The following is a 23673-nucleotide window of genomic DNA, read 5'->3' on the forward strand; positions in this document are numbered from 1 at the left end:
ACTTTTTGTACCCTCTATTCATAGTTGCATATGGATACCATCCTTGGTAGCTTAGTTAGCCTGCCTACAAAACTGTATACCTGGTTCTACACAATTAAAAACCAGACTTAACTAGGAAAAAACTTGCTAATAAGTTGGCTACTTCCAACCAGGCATGATCCAATGGCTGCTGCTATTGTTGTGAATTTCCTCATTACAGCTACTTGCTTCTATAGTCATAGAAATTGTGTCCATTCTCAGTTCTAGAGTCATGCTTGCGGGGCTTTCAAGAGCCAATCTACTATTTTTTCTCTGGCAATCTTTGCCTAGCACCGGTAAACCAGAATACTGTTTACAAGTATCACTAGGCTCATGAAAGACGTAAACAGCATGAAAACCAAGTTGCTGAAGAGAATAAATATACCATGACAAGGAACATTGTTACCTGCAAAATGTATAGTTTCAGCTTTCAACTAAATGCTAAATTGCTTACCACTAGGAAGGACAAGTTCAAATAGTAAAGAATACACAAACTCTTGACACTGCGCCATGTTGGAAATCCCATCTCAATTCTATACAAAAATGTTTGATGTTTTATTAACATGCAATCAATACGATTCCCCAACCACTACATTCTGAATATGAACTCTTTCCTAAACATGGCAATAGGACTGCAAATGAATTATCAAATAAGCCTAAGGAAACCCACTCCCTCATGTACAAATGAATATCAGAGATAGGTAGTATAACCTAAGTAATAAAGTTACACTGATCAATTCCTAGATATACAACATAAGCCATAGCACTATTTACGGACAGATTGAGATCATCACTCTCATGATTTTCCTGTTGCTGAGGTTTGATGGTGTTATGAGCCTTCAGAGCTGAAGCATTCCACTTCTCCAGATGGAATTAGAATGCCAAACAAATGCCAGGTTGGAAACTGATGTTCACTTCTTCTGAAAAGTAATCATACCAACAAATGCAATTAAACGGCTGACTACACCGGAAAGAATGAGGATGACTATACAAAGAGTCCATTCATGTAGACTATAACCACTTTTCAAAAGAGCACCGCAACGAGTAATTAACCACACTCCATAGTACCTGAAATGTAAACATGACTCGTTTGGTAAATGAGATTTTCATTCAAAAGAAAACCAACAAATCACAAGGAAACATTAAGGAAAAAAAAAAGGGAAACTAGCAGGAGGGGGAAAAGTACTATGATGGTGCTCTATTCAAAAGATGATTAACAATGTGCATCAGAAAAACCATAGTTTTCTAAGCTTCCATGATTACTTCCAAAAATTGTGGATGCCAACCCTATGCTCAAAGGAAAAATCGGTAAAAAATAAAAAATAAATAAAAAAGCCATGCTCAGAGGTTTCTTTGTTACATCCCAACCACGGATTCTGAATGAGCCTCTGCCTGATCTGGGAAATGACAAACTATTTCACATGTACACTAATACATACTAAAAGGCTCTTTCTAACCAGAATTTGGTGGCTGCAAAGGGATCAAAGGATACTAAATGATTTGATGGGAGGATACTGCACATTAGGTTTCTGTGGTCAGAAATCTAGTTAATTGCATCTCCCAAAAGTACTACAGTGGTGCTCTATTCAAAAGAACCTCTCTCAGAAACTTGGGAGACAACAGTGAATCAAGGCTTCGCAGCTTTGTCCACAACCTATGCAACTATTATTTTCTCCTCCTGAAAACTGCCAAAGTTTTGCCCCACAAAAACATTCCAGCTTGAGCATTTTGCCGTATAAAACTCTTCCAGCTTCAGCATTTTGGCCCAAAAACAGCTTACTAAAGCTAAGCCATCACAAAAATTCTGGGTCTCATATTTGACTTCTTGAAGTCTGGAGCCACCAATGACATAATTTTAAAGAGTATCACACTAATTGTTAAATATTTCTATGGCCCAGACTAGTAATAGAAGAATAACCACAAACAGTTTCAAATATTTTTACAGATTAAAGAAAAGCCTTTCTTTCAGCATCTTCGCAGGCATTGTGGTTCTTAGATATATAAACACTGCAAAGCCCACACCAGTGGTCTTAATTATTAGGATTCAGATTTCATTGCCCTTCCTGCCTACAAATGTTTGAGATAAATTTATCTAAGAGTTTCATAGATTTGATCAAATAATATACTCTGTTCAATTCAGTCTGAAAGATCTGACCCATAGATATCCCAAAATCATTTCTGCAGAGAACCTTCTCAATGAAGTGAAACCTTCCTTGTTCTAGAGTGAGTTGGCAAAACCTTTCAGTCAGCCTCTGGCATAGACAATTTATAAGACCTAAAGGAACAAACCTAATAGAAGGAGCAATAGATTTTCTGTTTTGCACTGTCGCTTAATCCATTGCCATACTTACGATAACCAGTCCAAGTTGCAGTTCAGGTTGACTTGGCTAATTCTGCTGTAATTTACTATGACTAGGGCATTGAGAATACATTATGTTTAGATTCGGTTAAGTAGCTATGAAAGGTTCCTAAAGTTTCTTGATCTGGAAGCTTCTCTTTGCCTATATTAATCCGATTAGATATTTTTAGATTATCATGACAACAAGATGGTGAATCTAAGGAGCAACATTTACATATTTATCTTTGATGTCTTGAATAGATAAAGGAGTGATTTGCCATACCTTTCAGCATTTGCTATCACAAAAGCTTCCAAAGCCCACTTTGGGTAGCACAAATTAGATATCTTTTTCAAAACTTCACCATCTTGTTTCTGAGTGGCGACAAGTGTCAAAACAACTGGAAGAAGAACCGACCACTACAAGAAACAGTAACGTCAACGAAAGGGAAAAGATATATAAAATAAGAAATTGGTTAAATGACATGTCGTTTCCACTCTCAGTACGTGCTAATCTTACTCACCAGCTGGGCTGGACCAGGTTGAAAGAAGATGGCCAATGCATAGGCTATACCAGTCACACAGTACACCAGGCACAGCAAGACAATATAATTTTCAGCGAATGAAGATCTTGGATTTGTGAAGAAAAAGAACATAGAGAGATAAACCACAGGCTTGATCACAGTATTAAAGTGGTCAATTGTGTCTTTGGCCAAAAAGTAAGCCAAGCTGCTCATGCCAGATGCACTCTCTCTCCAATATTGTAATTTATCCAGGGAAAATGATCTCAAAGCTGCTATTTTGCATAGAAGAGCTGAAAACATCAAGAACCATGGTGAGAAAGTTATTGATGTGGCAATTAGTTTACCATATGGATTCCACATCTTAACATTATTATTAATTGTTGCAAATGTATTTTAGCCTTGTGTATGCAATTTATGCTTCATTTTCAAATGAATATATGTTTTCTAAAAAAGAAAAAGACTTTGCTGGAGGCAATAGTAAAATGAAGTTCCTCCAGTACTTCTGCAATTTTCATGGAACAAATCAAAAGAGCAAATTTGAAGAAATCCTTCTAGCATAAGTAACAGTTGTCCAACTTACAGACTGCAATTATGGTATAAGTATAACCAACTGCCCCAAAGTCTTCGTCGCTTGTTTTAGCTAATGTTCCTAAGCAGGCTCCAGCAAGCAGTAAGATCAGATAATCTGTCGCTTGTATCTTAGCTTCCCTCATACGCTGCTTCCCAACCCTGAAATATTTATGGGAATTAAGCTGAAGATTTCTCAAATTAAAAAAAATAACATGAAGAAATTGAACTGTATTCACCACTGGATAGTTAACTCAAAAGATCATACAACATTTACCCCCTGGGGCAAATTTATCAAGTAAAAGCCACTAAAGACTCAGATTAATAGTTATAGGAAGGAAGGTTATGAATTTTTAGTTCACAATTTGACATAAATTGTCTTTAAAATTTTAAAACCCAAAGGCCATCACCTATTCAGAGCAATTATACGCAGAATCATTGGGATCTCAACAAACTCAAACAGACAAAAGCAAAGCTTTTGAGTCAAGCATGCCTAAAACTTTATTGTTGTGCTTTTCATATCTGTTTTGGCCCTGAAAAAGCTTATAATCAATGAATCAGACAAAAGCTATGGAATATGTGTTGTATAAATGAGGTTTTCATCATTGAATATTTTACCGAATTAATCATTATATAAAGTTTGAAGCTACACGCAATCTTGGCAAAAGTTAGATAGTCCTTACCTCCCAAGAAAGTATCTGTATTGCCAGAGTACACCTGGAGTTCTCCGGCATGATAAGTCCTTAAACTTTAAGAAATTGTGAAGTATGCTATCCCGCTGCAACTCCACATTACTCCTCACATCTTGCCATAACTCTCCAGCAAAAGATTTTTCCTCCATTCCAGCATGAACAGGATTTGTCCCATTTGCTGGGCCTACACCTGCTGAGGGCATAGCAAGCTGAGCAAAACTTTGCTGCAGATCAGGGGGTACTGGGTACCCGTTGTGAAGCATCCACCTGACAGGAAGCTCTTTGTAGTTGACACCTGAGCTTGCACTTGGTGTTACTATACCCTCTAAAATGTCAATAAAGTGGTCTGGAGGGTTAACACGTTCTGGGACATGGATCCCGAGGCCCGCAAAGTATTCTTCTGCTTTCTTTGCAGAACCATGGTAGACAGTAAGGCCGCCTTTTGCCAAAAGTACTAGATCATCAAACATTTGGAATAAAGCATAGCTGAACCAGAAATTTCAGCAATTATTAGACCAAAAAGACAGTAAATTTACATGCCTTAGAATCTAAATGAATTTTAGAAACTACTTTTCTAGCCAAGTTTATAACTCCACAGAATTAGTTAAAATGTTTATTATATGCAAGGATACAGCAGTATACAACTGAAGCAAATTCATAATGACCAGATTGAAAAATGTAAATTTCTGATAAAAAATTGTTACCTAGGTTGATGAAGCACCATGCAGATGTTTACTCCTTCAAGAGCTTCATGTCGAAGTGCTCTAAGAAGCAGCTGAGAGGATGCACTGTCCAAACCAGATGTGGGTTCATCCAAGATCAAAAGTGAAGGTTCCATGACCATTTCCAATCCAACATTTACACGCTTCCTCTGGCCTCCTGAGATACCTCGCTTCTCTACAGTTCCCACCAAGGAATCACGCACCATCTGAAGCCCCAAAGACTCAATAACTCTTTCAACAACAAGAACTTTATCCGGTTTTGATAAATGAGAAGGAAGCCTTTCACATGCAGGAGTTTATGACACAGCGAATACGAGTAGTCAATACAAAAGAACTGACAGGAAAAGAACCCAGAAGATCAAGACATATAATTTAAGTATGCACAGAAGAACATTGAGAGAGAGTATTTTCCAAACAAATGACTTCAGAATAATCATCCATTACTCTTAAGTGAACTTTGATGTTGCCATATATAAGAAACACCTTCAGCCATAACATGACAGGGAAAGACACAGGTCAAAAACTAGGGCTCTATTTTTGGGGGACACAGGTGATGGGGGCTGGCAGAGGGGGAGGAGGAGGACCCAACCAATTCAAATGCAAGTGAAATAGAGCGCTAATTGATTCCTTGATATTATATACATCCATGACGAATTGATTCAAATAGAAATAATAACTAAAGGTTTTTTTTATTATTTGTGAGAAGAACAAGCACAGAAATAGAATAGCTTAGGGAACCCACTCTTAAGTGATCTAGCATTCTAGATGTCTTCTGTGAAAGGAATGTCCAAGTTATAGTATTTATATGTGACATACAGAAAGAAGGCAATAGTGTGGTTTTAGCAGACTATGGTAGGGAGAGGGGGAATTGCCCTGCCACCACCACCTTCTTAGTCCTTGGTTAAAAGGTAAAGTGGGTGGTGTGTTAATAGAGCAACTGAGCAACCGGATTTTAGTTCAACATCTGAGCTTACCAACTTAGTAAACATGATGCAAAAACAGCAAGAAATTTAGTGATGAAAGTTTCATCTCTATTATTCACCAGGCACAATAAATTGATGGGTTTGATTGATAGATATGGATTTCATTCTGCCAGGAGGAAACAAGTGTAGGGAACAATCATTCATGAGCTATAATTAATCAAAAAGCATGTTTCTATAGCTAAAGGTTCCTGGAAAGTGAAATAAGAACAAAATAATATTCCTAAAAATTTTGCATATCATTAGAGAATGTTAACCATGCATCCATCGCATATCAGCACTAAAGAATATTTGGGACCTGTAAATGGAGCCTATAAGTTGTTGTCATTATATTAACAACAGCACATGTAGATCTTAGAAAGGCAATAGGCCAGACCCTAATTCATTTAACTGCTCTAGCTACCTATTACAAGGTGCCATTTTTACATCCTACAATAGTTATTAAAAAAAAAAAAAAGGCATGATTACGTAGCTCCTGTCTGCTCTTGCCAAAGCAAGGAATTGGAGGAGTTACTGAAATATGGTAGCATACGACATCACATGCTAGGTAATATTCAGTCTTTGACAAGTATTTTCCATTAGTTCAAAGGGTGAAGTGATTACAGCCCCTTGACAATATCAACCCGCTTTTGGCAATCCACCACACTAAATGTAACACGGACCAGAAAGAAAACAAGATGATAATTTGTGTTATGCACACGAGTCAATATGTATGTTGCTAATGTAAAAGGGGTTTAAATCTGGCATACCTGCACTTAGCATTAAACCATAGATTCTCTTCCACAGTCAAGTTCCCATGCACAATATCATCTTGTGGCACATAACCAATTATTTTCCTATATGAGCGGATTGATTCATTCTTTCCATTTATAAGAATCAAACCAGTCATCTTGCAACCTATTGCCTTTCCAGCCAGAGCAGAAATAAATGTTGTTTTTCCAGCACCTGAAGGGCCCATGACAGCAGTGATGCGACCAGGCTTAATTTTTCCAGTAACACACCTCAAAAGATGCTTGCCTTTCCCCTTCAAAGTGAGTGTAAGGTCTTTGAAAGAGACCTCAATCAGGGGCCTCTTCCTAATTTCAGAATTGGTAGCCATAGAAATTACTCCTGAGAATGTAAGATTTTTATTTTCTTGTTGCAGTGCTTTCTCTTTTTCAATTTGAGCATATGCATACTTAAAAATCTGGCTATGAGTATTAGGTTGTTTTCCCTTTGGCTTATGGCCTTTAGATTTTCTATCATGGGCACTAACATCAAATCCTTCATAATTTTCAGGGTCATCTTGAATTTCATGCATCATCCGCATCAAATTGCCAGGTTCCATTGGCTTTCCGTTGGATGGTGCAGATGATGCACTTACATGTGTAGGAGCATACAAGTCTTCATCTGCTTCAAATCTTGTTTGATCCAATATTTTAAGTTCCTCAGGATGCTTGGCAGATTTTTTAAAAGAAAATCTCTGTGAAAAATGAGTTTGCAGTCCACTTGCATGTTTCTTAGCAGCATCCTTAGCAGTTTTCCACCTTTGACGTGCTTTTGCTGTGTCTCTTGCACTTCTTGCTGCTGCTTCCCTGGTTTTCGCCAGTCGTCTTTCCCTTGTGTTGAGAACTTGGTCAGAACAGTTGTAGATAATGAGGAGCAGAGTAGTAGTAGCAGCCTGCATAAGCAAGGAGATATTTTATTATTTTTTTGGATGGTCGTCAAAGGGCTATAAGCATACTTCTGCAAGCATGTCAGACAAACAATAAACGATAAGAATCCAAGAAAAAAAATTTGGTGATTATACTTAGGGCGCTGGAGTAAAGCAAACAACTTACTATAAGCATAATTCCATAGGCATGCAAATCTTGATTTGATGTGTTTGACTTGCAAGAAGTCAACTTGAAGCAGCCTGCCAGATCAGTGAGGGTAAAAAAGCAGTCCAGGCATCATGAAGCCTCAACCAGGATATAAACCATAGGATCCTAAATATTAATTTCACAAAGTGACAAATGCCTATATATACTCCCAGTGGAGTCAGATGTAATATGCAAAACAAACAATCTAAGCAAAAGGCTTACCTTTCTCAGATGTTGAACCCATCCTGCAGTAATGTCTGAAAAAGCAAACAAAAATTTGATAGCATCAAGAAAAGTGAAAATAAACCAGAAGATTAAGGTATACATATAAATAATGCAGACAGGATTATTAAATATGTTGATATGATAGATATAGAAAGAATGAAACTGGCCAAATGTCAGAGCTCCAGGAGAAGTGACTAAGCGTAAGGAAGAAAACTAATACCCACTACTGCACGGCTTTTCCTGGGTTGTTGTTGGACAATATGACCCTGCTGAACAGAATACCTCACTACTGCTACGGACATCAGCCCATATATTGGCTCCTCCACAAGTATGGTTTGGCTTTCCTGGAGGCAGCTGGTAAAGATATCTGAAAAACCATATTAATAGTTTTTTCATATGAACCTTCTTATAGCCATAGGCCATTCAATTTGTAAAGCAATGTTTATAAGTAGCATTAACTTACGGCTCACATATGCCAGTAGCGTTATTGAGTGTTGCAACTGGACAATGGGAACCCAATGGGCAAGCTGTAGAAAGATAGCATCAGATAAAGCATGTGCAGGAAAAAAATAGAGATATTTTTAACCATTCTAAGAAAACAATGACTAAGCATGGAATGATACTTAGAAGAAAAGTTACAAGACCATGAACTAACAAAAGATACTTGAGAATTTTTGGTTATTAATGTTGCATACTTCATTACGAGGCAAGATAGCAAATTAACAATCTAGAAGCATAAGGATTAGATAGCAGAAAAGTATCCCTTGTTTTGCAGGATGCTCAATAATAAATGGAAATTAGCTATCTAGGAAAAAAGCCTTGAAAAGATCTTCAGATACTTACGAATCATGCATGTAAGACCACGAGGGCAGAAAAAGCCCTCACAACAAGCCTGACAATCATGAGTCCTAGGAGGAATGACTCGAGAATTTTCAAGGTCAACCTGCTGGTTTGGACCAATACTACAAGCCCATCCCGGCTCACAACCAGAAACCCATGAGGTTACATTACAGTTTTCGTTAGGCCTCAAATTAGTTGCACTTGAACTTTTAAAAAATGTATCAAAGTAGAATTTTGCCTCAGCTGCTGTGCACAAGCGCCGCATAATATCTCCTGTTGAACCAATGGACACCACAGTATTATACTAACACATGAGACAGTAGAATAAAAGAAATTTTTAACATAACTAATTCTAAGTCAATTCAACTAGTCTCATTTCCTTCTTCCTAGTACACAGTTGGTTTTGTGCAAGAATCTCTACTTAGAGTTATAACTTATGTTAAGGCAACAAATTTTAGAAGTAACAGCAACACTAACTACAATGTTTACAAAAATACTACTAGAAGAACACTGTCAAAGCCTCAAAATTTTCTTCTCATCTCTTTCTGCATTTCCTTAGCTACTAAAGAAAGCAAGTAGTTTCATTGTTGCTTATCACAGATATTGTACCTTTAGTTTTCTGAATACAGGAAGCCAAGAAGTCCAAATTTGATGAAAAATTAAATGCTTTATTCCAATCAGCTTCCCTGAAACATAGAGGCAGCTTCAAAATCAAAACAATCCAATTCCATTCTATGAACAAATATATAAAACTAACAAAAAAGTATCACCTCAGAAAATTTTTTGAAAAAAATTAAAGAAATTAACATTTTTTTAAAAAAAAAAATCACTTTGTAACCAGAAAAGAACATATAGCGCCAATTAGTACAAACTTCATTCGACATGTCGCAGCCAAGCTTCATTTTCGTTCATTATCAAAGAAACCAAAAGAATACAGAATAGAACAGTTCAATGCAGTTTACTGTTCTACAATTTGTTCAGCAACTAAACAGAGTAAAAGACCAAAAGGAAATGGCATGCAAAGCACAAAAGAAATGACCTTAATAGAACGAAATACAAGCTAACCTTCATTAACCAAAAACCCAAAGCAACATTAAACATAAAACAGACTCAATTCTCAATTATTCCCTTTCTTTTCCTCATCAATTCTATTTTAGACATAGATAATGAACAAGTATGACAGAGAGAAAAAAGAGAAAAGGAAAAACTTACTGGTCTTTTATGCAGAAACTGGCCTGGTCACGAATACCCTTGCTAAGAACTGCAGTAAGATTAGAAAGCCTGCTATTAACAAGGGCTGTAGTAAAGCGAAGAACAGCAGGATCGTCCACTTGATCATAATCATTCAAATCTTGACATTGTACCATATTCACCAAGAAACTCAAAACTACAAAAACCCAGAAAGAAACCGACCAAAAAGTACAAACTTTTAACTTCTTTAAGCCCATTTTGAGCATTTGCAAAGAAACCCAACAAAGAGACAACTTTGTTCTTTCGACCGGAAAAAAATGGAACTCTGCTTTTCACTTAGGATAAAAATGAGTGTGTGGAGCTAAAGAAAAATCTGAATGAGGATCATAAAGAGATCTGGGATTGGCTTAAGCAGCCATGTGGTGCGTTCTAAAGGTCAAACTTTTATATTTTAGAAAGGCTGCTTAGCCACCCTTTGTAGTAAAAGGAAATATCTTTCATTTTTATCCTCCCTTCCTTCCTGGTTCATGCCCAAGGCGGGGTGAAAAAGATAGAAGGAATGAGTTGGGAAGAAATGGTGAAAGTGGGACCCTTATAAGAGGAGACCTTGTCTTAAGGACCATTTGCTTGTTTGCCGGCTTTCGCTGACCGGACATGTTTGGTTGTGCTGTCTGGTTTGAGAAGAATACCGTGTGTAAATCTGTTTTACATAAGATTCCTATTCCTATATGAATAATATCAGCATGTGAACTAGTAAGTATCCCTAGTAGTAAATTATTCTATATCTTGAGTGTTTGGTGAAGACGTGTGAAAGTCAAGACCAAGCCAGGCCACCCAAACCTGAAAGCTGGATACTATGGTGACCCTTGAATGAGCCAAGCCTACCATGGCCAGGTCCATGGTAGGTCTGGTTGACATATTTCAAATCATTTTCCATTTTTTTCTTTTACCCTGGGAATCATGAGGCTGTAAGGTCCTAGCATTAGTACCATAATTTCGTCTCAAACTAATGGAAAGCAGAGAACTTTACTTTTCAAAGTTGTCAGGAACTGTTAAGGTATAAATCTATGACAAAGTAAATTTGGGTAACCCGTTGGTGTTGGTAGATTAAGTGTATCAGTTAACGGCATGTATAGGCTTTAAGAAATCTATTATGCTGCCTACATGGTATTATGCAGTACTGAGCTTATGTAAGGCTACAAGAATTTTATCAAAGTCAGAATTTTTATATCAATGAAAGTCTTTTGTCAGACTTAATAAGAGATTTGGGCATTAAAGGATGAGTAAAATTAAATCAAATTAATTATTCATATGAATTAAATATAATTCACATAAAACGGTTAAATTCAATTGATTCTAATCGATTTATGTTTAAAATTTTTTAAATCAAATTATCCAAAAATCAAATTAAATTTATACATATTAATATATATAACATTAAGTATTATTTTTAAATTTATATAAAATATAATATATATATTTTTAATTTTTAATTACTACTTATTATGTTACATTTCCACCTTTGACTTCTTCATTTTTGTCTTTAACCACTCCTCTTGTACATTTTTTTTCTCACCTAGTGACCTTTACATTTTACTCTTTTTTTATTTTTTTAATTATTTTTTATTTATACATTTTAAGATATCAAAGATTGAGATTATAAATTCTATTTTTGTTATTGAGGATTGATAAGTGAAGAGTTTAGAAATAAATTCTTCACACTTTAATTAAAATAAATGTTAAATTTTATGATTTTTTACACAGTTTTTCATTTTTAATCTACTTTTACTTTGTTATTAAAAAAATTACACTAATTATATTTTTAATATTCTTTCAATTGTTAGATAGTTTATGTGAGTGAATGTGAAGACCCAAGTCATGAAAGAGATGCAAGTTGATAATTTATGATAGTTAGTAGTCTTATGTTAGATAATTTTATTTTGTGGATGTTAATTTTATTGTTTTTGACTTTTTGTTATGTTGACTCTTGAATATTAATTTGACGGTTTATGTAAAAAGACATAATTATATGAGTGAATAAATAAATGTTATTTTTTTTATACTTAGATTATTTGTATATTTTATAATTATGAATAAAGTTTAGAAGTTTTAATATTGTAATTTGTAAAAAAAAGTGATAAAATTTTGATCCATTAATTCAAAACCGAATTGACCAAACCAATTTAATATTTAATCAATTTTAATTAATTTTTTAAAAATATTTAGTCTATTTAATTTTTAGGTATGAAAAACTAAATTGTCTAATTGCTCACTCGTAATTGAAAAAAAAAAACCTTTTCAAAAAAAAAAGTTGGAAATCCAAATAAGTATATGATTTATAAAACCAAAGATCTTGTCTTAAATAATCTATAATCTGATTAACCTATTAATGTACAAAGCTATAATCCACCTATTCTATTCAACTCATTTTTTTCTCAATTTTTTTTTGTTAATAAGATAATTATGGGAGTTAATATAAATCTTAGCCGTGATTACCTCCTACAATCATTGGTAGAACTTAATTAAAAGGCCACCATTAACTATTCATAAACATTGTTAATTAAACTGTTTGACTTATTGCATTTAGTAAAAGTTAAGCATCCCCTTGTTTCGTTTTTGCACCTGCTTACGCTATTAAAGTAATTAGTTGCCACATTCCTAATTCCTCATAAACAGGCTTGAATAAATACAAGACTTGAGAGATCAGAACAATTTATTAATCTATGAATTTTAATTCATAATCAAAAGAATTAACAACATGTTACAACAGTAATCAAGGGGAGGAAATATAACAATAAAATGTGAAATATAATAATAAAGTGAAAAATGATGAGTATTTGAGTATTTAATTTATTAATTAATATATAATTTTTTATTTAAAAAATAAAATTTGAATTTCTTTTCTTTAATCAAAAATAAAATAAAAAAAAAGGTGAAATTGACTGCACATTCTAGACTATAGGCATTGCCTTTATGCGCCACAGCTAATGATCCAAACTTCACCTTAGCTTGTACCACCAAACTTTACACTACACCAATGAAGGGTTTGCATATTGTTGGAGAGGCAAACTCCACAAAGGAACCTAAAAGGACAGGTTCATGATCATGAAGAAAGAAGCAAATGTCATATCAATACTGTTTCATTAATAATCTGATCTCCCCATTGTCAGTTTCAACAGAAGCAAGGGGTACAGATGCATTAAGTGCAAAGCTTTTTGGCAAATTGTCTTGTTCATTTATGTAACCAGGTTCATGACAAAGATAAAAGGATTACAATCATGGATTAAATTATTCCCCATATTACATTATTTAATTATTTATAACATTTCTTGATATTATCTAAAAAAATAACAATTTTGGACACATCATGCAATGTTAGTTTTTGAAATGATTTTATATTTAATCAAATTGGCCAAATCAATTCAATATTTGATTGGTTTCATCCTCTTTATATTTAATCAATTCGAATTAATTTTTTAAAAATGTTTCCCCCATTTAATCTTCAGGATTGATTGTCTAAACTGACCAAACTACGTCATTGCTCGTCTCTACTTCCATTGACGCGTTGTCAAAATCATATTAAAGGCCGTGAACAAGTCGGTAGAACGTGGATTCGAAGTATTAATGTTATGGAGAATTCAAGAGTTTGTAATGAATGATCTGTTGACTTTCCTCATCCTAAAATGATGGTGCAACTCTATTGCTGACACACAACAAGAAGTTAGAACTACCCTTTTTTTTTCCCAGCAATTTCATGAGTTTTGACTTGTGAATTGTTTTTGTCTTCACTTTGAATTTCTATTATAATACAATTTGAAGCCCATGGTTGCAAGCTATGTTAATGGTTTCCAACTTCCAACGACACCTTTAAAAAAGAAACACTGCAAATACAATTCCTCCTTTTTTTGTATTCATAGATATGCTATACAAATGACTCATTCTCCGTGATTGTTTCACCTTCAAATCCTTTCTTTTGAAGAAAGTGACAGCCAAATCTTTTCCCTTTTCACACCTTTTCACTTTTTTGTTCTTCAAGTCCTAGACATAATACTATAATCTCATTTGGTTTTTATCATTATTTTTTTTGGGGGGCTCTTGTTTACTCACTAAAAGCTTTTTTTTTTCTTTTTTATTTTTTTTTCCTAATGAGGTTCTTGGTTGGTGAGCTAAAATACAGCTGCCTTGTATTGACTCGTTGCTTTAGATCATGGAGAGCTCGTTGCTGTGTCCTTGGATCCTCTCAGTATTCCTTTTGGCTTTCTGGGTATCTCTTTAATATGGAAAACCTGTGAATTCTATCTATTTTGTTGTTGTTGTTTTTCTGGGGTTATATTCTCAGAGAGCATTAGCAAAGGTCAGTGCTTTCTTGAAATTATTTCCTTTCTGTCAAAAAGTGTTTTGAATTTTTTTGGTCTTTCACAATTCAAAATGTTGTTGAATTTTCTTTGTAGCATATGTCAGTTTATATCTTTTTCAAGATTTCTTGGTGGTTCAATGCAGAACTTCTTTGACTTATATTACAGTTTCTCTCTCTCTCTCTCTCTCTCTCTCTCTCTCTCATGTTTGATATATTTGTTGAGTAACTTGTTGCACTGGAAGTTGGTTCCTTTGAGGAATAGTATACCATTGTCAAAGATGTATCTGATGACATTTTAGTCTATGGTACATAATTAATTTTGAATTTGTAATGCTCAAGAAAAATGGTATCTGACTGTTTTCTCTAATAAGATGAATTGTTTTGTTTTAAGCCCTGGTCATGGAATTTAGCTGGTGACTAAAAATGCAGACAAAGAACATCGGCATCTTGATGTCATGTTTGACGTTTAAAAGCCTACTTTTTTGGAGTTGCTAATGGTATTTTGTCTCATATCTCGAATTTTGCTGGAAGTTGTAGTTTGATTGGTTTTATGCTGCTTGAACATGTGAAATTGGAGAATAGCTGTGTTTATACTTTATCTACATCCTTCGTCTCTATACTTTCATTTTGTTATCAGCAATCCTTGTTAGGATTAAGCTTTAGGTTACGATTAGGTTCATCAGGATGTTAATCTCACAATCTATATGAGTTAATCTATACTGATGCAATTCTTAATGTGCAGTGAGGTTGTCTGTTTCTTTAGGGCTATGAAGTGTTTTTATTTCTCTGGTAAAGAGAAGAATGCTGAACCAAAAACTACAAAGTCTATTTCGGTCCGGTCTTCCACTTCCATTTCCATGTCAGCAGATCATGATATGAGGAAATCTGGGTCTGAGTTCAATTCTCAGAATGTCTCAGATTTTAGCACAGAATCCTCCACGAAGAATTCATTTGCTGCTTTATCTCAAAGACAAAGTAATCTCAGAGAGTTCACATTCTCAGAGTTGAAGACAGCAACAAAGAATTTCAGCCGCTCCCTGATGATCGGAGAAGGTGGGTTTGGTGGTGTATATAGGGGTGTAATCCGACGCACAGAAGATCCTCATAAGAAAATTGATATTGCTGTTAAACAGCTCAGCAGAAGAGGGTTGCAGGTGAGCTTTCTGCTTTTGTAAAATTTGGTACAAAAAAAGGCATTTCAAAATTTTAAAATTTTCCCGAGTTTGGGTGTGAAGTCTTTTGGGTAACATGCCAGCAAATTTACCTTTATTTCTGTGCATTATTAATCTTTCATATCTGTCTTATCTGTACTGAGAAACCAACAATTCCAGGGAGTTCTTTCCTTGTAAAGTTGCAGATATAACTTACATAAAGGGAATATTGTAGTTTGTTCTACATGCTGAATTTAGACACTTTATATGTTTATTAAATACATAGTTTACTTGAATACATATAATCCTTTTATCCCTATGAATTAATTAATGTCTTTTAATCTAAAAAAGCATGTGTACAAAATATTCCAGGAATGTGTGGTTGGCTACTTTAACAGTCATCTTCTCAGCACTTCTAGACCTTCCATGGTTGACACTCTTATGCTAGCAGAAGATGCTGGCTGCTTCTTGTTTTTTGTTTCCTCGCACAGTTTTCCACTTAGCCATGGGAACATTAAATTGTGGTAGGAAGTCAAAGAAGAGTTTTGGATAACCAAGTTAGATAAGGAGTATAAATTATGACTTCTAACTAACTTATATTAATTATTGAACCTGATTTTGGTGAAAATCAATGCGAGAGGAATTAAATGTCATAGTTATCAGGCTGAAGTGAGTATGGAACTGCTAAACATTTTCAGATGGAGCGCTTTACTAAGAACAAATAAATCTTTAGGGGATACACAGCCTACTGCATGATCTTTTATGAAAATATCCACATATTTTGGGATAGTTTAAATCATTTTTCCCAGTTTAGAGGCCCCCATCTACTGGTGCCCTGCTCATGCCTTTCTTCCTAGCCTTTCTCAAACTGTTTTAGCATAGACTGCAATGCATCTTGATTTCTATGGCTTAAGATTGCATTAACCTACTTTTTACTTTTAATGAGTACTTATTTTAGAAAAGGGGAAATCTCTGGCGATTAAATTGATTCCCTTATTCCTGTTATATGTTCTTTTCTGTAACACGTAGATGTTACAATCCTTTTGAAATATGTAATATTTGTTTCTACATTTTGTTGACAGGGGCACAAAGAATGGGTGACAGAAGTAAATGTTTTAGGGGTAGTTGAACACCAAAATCTTGTGAAATTGGTGGGTTATTGTGCTGAGGATGATGAAAGAGGGATACAGAGGCTGCTGATATACGAGTACATGCCCAACAGGAGTGTGCAGGATCACTTGTCAAGTCACTTTCAAACAACACTTCCTTGGACCACCAGAATTAAAATTGCCCAGGACGCTGCCCGAGGCTTAGCATACCTTCATGAAGGAATGGACTTTCAGGTACCTTTTACTTCTTGCTAGCTATGATTGCAATCTGATAGAGAAATTTTCTTCTTTTGGTATATATGTAGATGAGGTGGGAAACAAAATGCAAAAAAAGAATAGGGAAAAAAAGGTGCAAAATTAGTATAAAGATTTCATGCAAAGAGTTGTGGTAGGACTTAAAGGAACTAGGCATATCAAAAAAAGAAACACTCAAAAACATGATGAATTGATAACAATGAAGCTTCTTATTGCAAATGAAACCCGCATTTTACCTCATTGCATCTTTTAGCCCCTTTAGAAGTTTAAATCCTTTTCTTGAACTATACATATATATATTATTTATCATGAACTTTTTTTTTATGATTGGCTCAGATTATTTTCAGAGATTTCAAGTCCTCAAATATACTTTTGGATGAGCATTGGAATGCAAAGCTGTCAGACTTTGGGTTGGCCAGACTGGGGCCTTCAGATGGATTAAGTCATGTCTCAACTGCGGTAGGTTTTGAAGTTGCTGCAGATGATCTTAAATTGCATTTGTTTTCTTTACACTGCAATTTAGGTCATAAAAGCTTATGCCATATGTCATATTTACTTGAAGATGCTAGACCATTTCTTGAAATGCTACGTTGTCTTTGTTGACTGCTAAAAATTGCTTTTCTGATACTCATCTGCACTACTCACCTTAAAATGAATGGACTTTTGCTTCCTTTCAACATCTCCAAACCCTTTGCTTATTATCCCTCCTCCCCCTTTCTCTGGCCCCATTTCTTCCATATTCCTTGTGCAAATGTTTCATATCATGCTCTTTTTACAGGAATAGAGGTGCCAATTTGTCCACTTTCCGTGCAGGTTGTAGGAACTATTGGATATGCAGCTCCTGAATACATTCAAACCGGGCGCCTGACAGCTAAAAGTGATGTGTGGAGCTATGGAGTTTTCCTTTATGAACTCATAACAGGTAGGCGCCCTTTGGATCGGAGTCGCCCCAAGCGTGAGCAAAAGCTTTTAGAATGGGTCAGGCCACACATCTCTGATATAAAGAAGTTCAAGTTGATTTTGGACCCTAAGCTCGAAGGGAAGTATTCTCTCAAGTCTGCACATAAACTTGCAGCAGTAGCAAACAAATGCTTGGCGCGGCAGGCCAAACAACGTCCCAAAATGAGTGAAGTTCTAGAAATGGTGAACCAAATCGTGGAAGCAACAGATATGGTAAGCCCCCAACTCCCTATGAAGAGTTCAACTCCGAAAAATGTCTCTGAAGTATCAAGAAGGGAGCGTCTAAAACGAAGGTTTGTTGATCTGATAACCGGGGACAAAGGATGTTTGATTTGGCGAGCATGGAGACCAAAGATTGTGAGAACTTGTTAAGAAACTAGTTGATGAATTTGGTTGAATTCTGTAAGTTAGTCTTCCCTATGTATCGCATAAAAACAATTGTAAAGTCTTCCCTACGTATCGCATCAAAACCATTGTAAAGGCTTTGCTTTGGCTGTAGGAAGTTTTCGAACTACCGTATTTGAGCTGATACTTTGTGCTCAAAGTTTAATAGCTTGAAAGAGTAATATCTAGTCAATAGCTGTTTAATTTCATCTTATACATAAGTCTCCAAGGTATTTGGTTTATCCTCAGCTTTCGTAACTTTCATCAATAATTTGTTAAAATGAAGCAGCTAATGCAAAGATGCTTTGCTTGATGTATGTTTTGATCAAAGCTTAATTGCTTGTAATCAAAAGCATTGACTGGATTCTCTCTGCCTTGATTTACAAGCTACATTGATAATTAAAAGATATTAGTGATGAGTCCTTAAAGTTGTTAAGAAGGTAACCATGGTGGAAAAGGAAGTGACAAGCCTAGTTTGTGTTTGTTCTCTAAGAATTTGGATGCCATGACTAAAACTTCATGGGGCAGAGGAATTAAGTTTGAAGTAGCTGACATGATTTATAAGACCCTTTTCATCAAATGAAGCTCCAATTGGCTTTAACCGAAAAACAGGTTGAATCAAAAGCCAATCCAGACTTGAATTTGGATTATTAGTGTTCACAAAATAAATGTGTTAAACATTGACTTTGGGTAATTTACACAAAAAGAAACTCCAGGAAATTGGGTCAAATAGGCACCGAGTCAGTGTTGTGCTTGGGCTTGTTTAAGAGGCCTATAAGAACTAACTCACTTAAATTATATTCAAAAACTTAAACCCAACTCATTCCAAAGCCCTTCTTCTTCTTATTCTTACTAAACAGTGAACGCGGCGAGCTCTCTTTCATGGCTACCGAAGAGGAATCAATAGAACAAGCAGCTGCGTCACGTCGAGAGAGGCTTAGAGCTCTTAAAGCAGCTCAGGAACTGTTAAGTACCCCAGATGAAGATTCTGCTCAAGCTGCTGAAGACAAAACAAATGAAACTGACGAAGAAAAGTAAGTTAAAAAGCTTCCTATTTTGTTTAATTTCCATGCCAGGATTTATTTATTTTTTAGCATAAAGGTAATATGAATTACTCTTTAGTAATTGGGTTCATAATGGGTTTTCTTTATCTTGTGAAGATATGGATGTTTAAGACTATGGGTACAGGAATAGCATAAATCCTAGTTAAAATTGGCTGATGTACCTGGAGTTTACACGAATCGAGCTGAGTAGAAACAATATGCTAGAACTTGAGCCTCAGAAGGAGGATCGAGTTTGACTTCATTAGGCTTGATTATGTGGGATTGTTATTTTAGTTGTACATAATGGAGTATTAAATAAAATATAATTATAATTTTAACGAATAATGACTTTGATTCAAGTATTAAGATATTGAATTTGGTCCAATTGCTGCTTGAGCTTGAGCTCAACTCAAGAAAATACAAGTTGATGTCAAGTATTCTCTAAGTTGAGCCCTAATAGCTTGCGAGTCAGCTTGACTTGCTTACACCATCGACTACGATTTAGTTTGAAAATAATTTCCATAGGAAATAGCTGCTTTCTGGTTTTAGTGTCCTTTTGAGAACTAGAAGGGCAAGGAGATAGTGTTCATTTCTAAGAGGCTTTGCTTGTTAGGAAGGATGGAATATTTTGTTATCCAATGACTATGCAATGTAATAGGAACAAGGTTGTGTAACTCAATGTTTGGACTGAAAAGTTTTCTATCCTTCCGCTTTCCCATCATTCTTAACCAAGCACAGTCTTAGAGGCTGAAAGGAAAATGAAAGATGAGAGTAATGATCCTCTCCCTCTGAATCATCTCAATTTGTGAAAATTGAAAAAATGGGGGATTGTAGGGACGGGTTACCCTTCTCCTCCACTAAATATTCTTGAAACAAGGAAAGCACTTTTCTTCCTTGCTTCTCTTCCCTTTCCAACCTTCCCCTAGATCCAAACAAATCACAGGTTTTCATAGTTTTCTTATTCCAAAATGAATTATGAAAACATAATGTATATTAATTGGATGCTGCTTACTACCTGCGCATTGACATTTCAATCATTAACACTTATAATATCCTTGCTTTTTTTTATTCCATAGAATTTTCAGCATGAACTTTCCATGTAAATTTCCATCCAAAGATTTTGTTTTTTTAGTGCAAATATAATATGTGCTATAGAATAACAATACGGTTTATTATGGGCTTCTTTTTCTCTTAAAAATATGGATGTTTTAGATTATTGGAAGGGGCCGGTATGAAAGTACAGTAAAAATTAATTGAATATTACTCTCTTAAATTCAATACAAACCTACCGGGCATATAGATAGAAAATAATTGCCATTGGAAGTTTTTGCTTTCTTCTTTTGGCCTTTTGGGCAAAATAAATCACTAGCACTAAATTGAGGAATTGCATGGGAAAATGGAATGAGAGGTAAAGGAGGAAGAGTGGGGAAGAGGGGAAAAGAGAGGCCAAGGCCTTATTTGGATTATTTGAAAAGATTAAGGGAAGAAAAGAAAGGATGTGCTATGTAGCCCTTAATCTGTTAAGGAGTGGAAAGGAATGGGGGAACTATAACTTGTCAGGTCTTTTTACAGCTATATCTTTTTGTAGGGCTTGTATGGTAGGAAGGATGGAAAGGTTGAAGGATACAAAAAGTATTAGGCCTATGAGGTAGAATTTTGTATAACAACCTTTGGATTGAAAAATCTTCCTTTCTTTCACCTTTCCATATTCTCTCTCTCCGATCATCTCAATTAGGGAAATTGAACAAATTGGGGTTTGGACAGTTTTGATGGAATAAATGTAACCCTTGTTATCCATTCTCCTCCCTTAGAAATTCTCCAAACAAGGTAAAGCACCATTCCTCCTTGGTTTTCTTCCTTTTGCATCTAGTCCGTTGGATCCAAAGAAAGTGGGGAACTTTTTGTAGTTTACTGGTTTGAAAATGAGTTGCAAATACACCATGTATGTTTGGATAAATGTCTTCTAGCAGCTCTTTCATGTATACCTTCCTTGCTGGTCTTTTTTGTTCGACAGTAATTGCAGCATGAAGTTTCGAAATTATGTACCTCATGATAAACAGCTTCAGGAGGGTAAAGTTGCTCCCCCGGTGCTGCCAAAGTTTGAAGATCCTGTTGAAGTAGCACCTTCACCATCAGAAGACAAAGAGGTGCTTGTTTATCCTCAATATCTTGTATAACTGAGCAAGAGTTTTTCTTTAAGTTTATTCTAATTGTGGGTCAAATGGTATAGGATCCCTTTGTCAACATTGCTCCCAAGAAACCAAACTGGGATCTACGAAGGGATGTGCAGAAGAAGCTTGATAAGCTTGAAAGGCGCACACAGAAGGCAATATACATACTTATGGGTAAGTAATATTGTGTCAACCAACTTCTGTTAATATGCTGATGAGTAAGATTGGCTGTCAAATTTTTATAGGAATTTTAGATGTAAGCCATAATAACTAGTATCAGGTTCCCAATCAGCTTTAAAGAGGTAACCTCAATGCACATTTGCCATATGCTTTTTATTAACTATAGAACTGGAAAAGTCAGATTGGTTATCAGGTTTGATCAGATTTAAAGTATATAGCAACTTCAGGTTAGCAACAAAAATCTTGAATGTGAACTAGAATTGTAAATAAAAATACATAGAAAGTCCTACTCAGATAGGATTATAAAAACTAAAAATTTAGCTTATCTGGTGGTTAAGGTTTTCACTGAATTGTGATGGAGCAGCTTACAACAAATTAAAGACAAAGAAAGGGTGCATCAGAATGTCACAAGCAAACCGTGTAAAAATAAGATAACACGTAAATAAAGCAGGGAAGAAAAGAATCTAGAAGTTAACTGCTGCGCTTTAATATAATACACACAGTAATTAAGATGCTTTAGCTTGTAGGGCTCCCAATAGAAGCTGCTAATTGTTAAGTCTGTGAAACTTACCTGTGGAATCAAAATCTGCTGTTTAAACTTTTTTTAAAGGCTCTGTATGCACTTTGTTATAATTCTTGATCCTTAGGATGACGCGAAGATTGTCACATTTGCATGTTGAATTATGCTCGTTTTTTAAGCTTTGGACAAGGTTGTAACTAATTTTAAGCATGAGGTCAAAAATTAATGCTATGTTTGCATGTCTCCTTCCTCCTGCTGGGATTGGTGATTTATCAAAATGTATGGCTTCAGCTGGAAGTTCCTTCCTATGCATTTGAAGTTATTATTCACTATGTAACGTAATCCTGTTTTAAGTATTCAATGGTTTTAGGTTGTAGTCAAAACATTTTATTGTGCTTGATGTGAACATGAATGTCGTTTGTCCATGGTTATTAGGTTTCTAACTGTTCATATACATATAGAAGAGAGTTTCCATCAAGAAAGGAAAAAGGGAAAAAGGAGAGTTGGTGTTTCTGCTTTCTTTCAGAAATTTATTAGTTTTCACATGTAACATTCACTTTCTGCAGTGGATGCTCTAATAAATGCTTCTGTATCTTTACTGGTGCGGAATGACTATGATCATAATAAAGCTGTCTAGTGGTTGTGTTTCATGTGGAAATCTGTTTGATTGGTGTCAATTTTTGTGCCACGCAGAGCAACAAGAACAGGAAAAACAGTTGGCTGAAGGTGGAAATAACATTGAAGACTAGAATTAGATCTGAAGCCAAAGATTCGTAGAACTACTCTTATCATTAACTGCTTAGAAATGGTGATCTGTTGGAGCAGCTGAATGAAATACTTGTAGGAAAACAATATGTTATTCAATAGTGAATTAGCCAACAGAAAACTGCTTGAATCTTTTTGAGACTGAAATATGATTCTATTGTCAATACCTGAGATGCTTCATCTATACCTAGTTGCATAATCTGAAGGTGCCAGGTGTTTTGGTTCACCAGAATTCTGATTAGCACAAGTCAAACTCCAAATGGTGTTTGAGTTGCTTTTCAATTACACTACAATTGCCAGAATCCATCTTTGTTTTATCTGCTGTTCTATTGTAGTCATAGAATAATTTTCTAGTGGAAGATTAGATTCCTGGATGAGGATCTTGGACTGCTATTAATAAACAAAAAAGCCTACCAAAAGTAATTGCCCTCCCCAAATACCCCAATCCAGAGAAACATTATAGAAGTTGTACAGAAGAGGGGTCTTCAGTTGGCAACATCGTAGAAACCTATATTAATTACCAAATCTACAGTTTTGAAATAATTTGGATACTAAATGTGTAATTAATTCTTATATATATATATATTTGAAAAGTAATCCTGGAAAATATTTACTTTAGCTAAATTGCAAGCTCCAGTAAACCCAACTCCGAAGTAGAGAAGGAAAAGAAAATACTAATACAAATAGGAAATCCACCATTCAAAAAATAATAAAAATACAAATAGGAAACCCAAATCCTACTCTAAGTAGAAGATTAATACTATACAACAAGGGACCAGCAGTGCTTTCTTTCACTTTCTCAATCTAAATTTCTACTCTACCTTTTACCCCAAGGTACCAATG

At 35.2% G+C, this 23673-nt stretch overlaps 3 protein-coding genes across 4 annotated transcripts; 2 read left to right on the forward strand and 1 right to left on the reverse strand.

Annotated features, from left to right (window-relative positions):
* Nucleotides 1-417: 417 nt before the first annotated feature.
* Nucleotides 418-10621, reverse strand: LOC110424996 (ABC transporter G family member 24-like). The gene is made up of 14 exons (XM_021439745.2): nt 9957-10621; nt 9354-9430; nt 8748-9017; nt 8368-8431; nt 8125-8271; nt 7902-7936; nt 7659-7732; nt 6588-7498; nt 4841-5137; nt 4128-4622; nt 3458-3606; nt 2878-3167; nt 2640-2773; nt 418-1086 (listed from the first exon to the last, which is right to left on the reverse strand). The coding sequence occupies exons 1-14, from the start codon at nt 10199-10201 to the stop codon at nt 930-932; spliced, it is 3345 nt and encodes a 1114-aa protein (XP_021295420.1). The 5' UTR covers nt 10202-10621; the 3' UTR covers nt 418-929.
* Nucleotides 10622-13565: 2944 nt separating this feature from the next.
* On the forward strand, nt 13566-18360 carry LOC110425229 (serine/threonine-protein kinase PCRK1-like). Of its 2 annotated transcripts, XM_021440075.2 has the most exons (5): nt 13566-14289; nt 15035-15446; nt 16526-16786; nt 17144-17266; nt 17621-18360. In XM_021440075.2, exons 2-5 carry the CDS (start codon nt 15060-15062, stop codon nt 18137-18139), a joined length of 1290 nt encoding a protein of 429 aa, XP_021295750.1. In that variant the 5' UTR covers nt 13566-14289; nt 15035-15059; the 3' UTR covers nt 18140-18360. The 2 variants fall into 2 exon arrangements, with proteins under 2 accessions (XP_021295750.1, XP_089641190.1); XM_089785064.1 differs by lacking the exon at nt 13566-14289 and having other exon boundaries at nt 14308-15446.
* A 610-nt stretch (nt 18361-18970) lies between these two features.
* LOC110425175 (Cwf18 pre-mRNA splicing factor) lies at nt 18971-23014 on the forward strand. Its single transcript, XM_021439999.2, has 4 exons — nt 18971-19185; nt 21209-21341; nt 21425-21539; nt 22759-23014. The coding sequence occupies exons 1-4, from the start codon at nt 19034-19036 to the stop codon at nt 22812-22814; spliced, it is 456 nt and encodes a 151-aa protein (XP_021295674.1). The 5' UTR covers nt 18971-19033; the 3' UTR covers nt 22815-23014.
* The last annotated feature ends 659 nt before the right edge of the window (nt 23015-23673 follow it).

The sequence above is a fragment of the Theobroma umbraticum genome, unplaced genomic scaffold, assembly GCF_002168275.2.
Source record: "Theobroma umbraticum cultivar Fairchild unplaced genomic scaffold, ASM216827v3 scaffold_81.0, whole genome shotgun sequence".
NCBI classification, from domain to species: domain Eukaryota; kingdom Viridiplantae; phylum Streptophyta; class Magnoliopsida; order Malvales; family Malvaceae; genus Theobroma; species Theobroma umbraticum.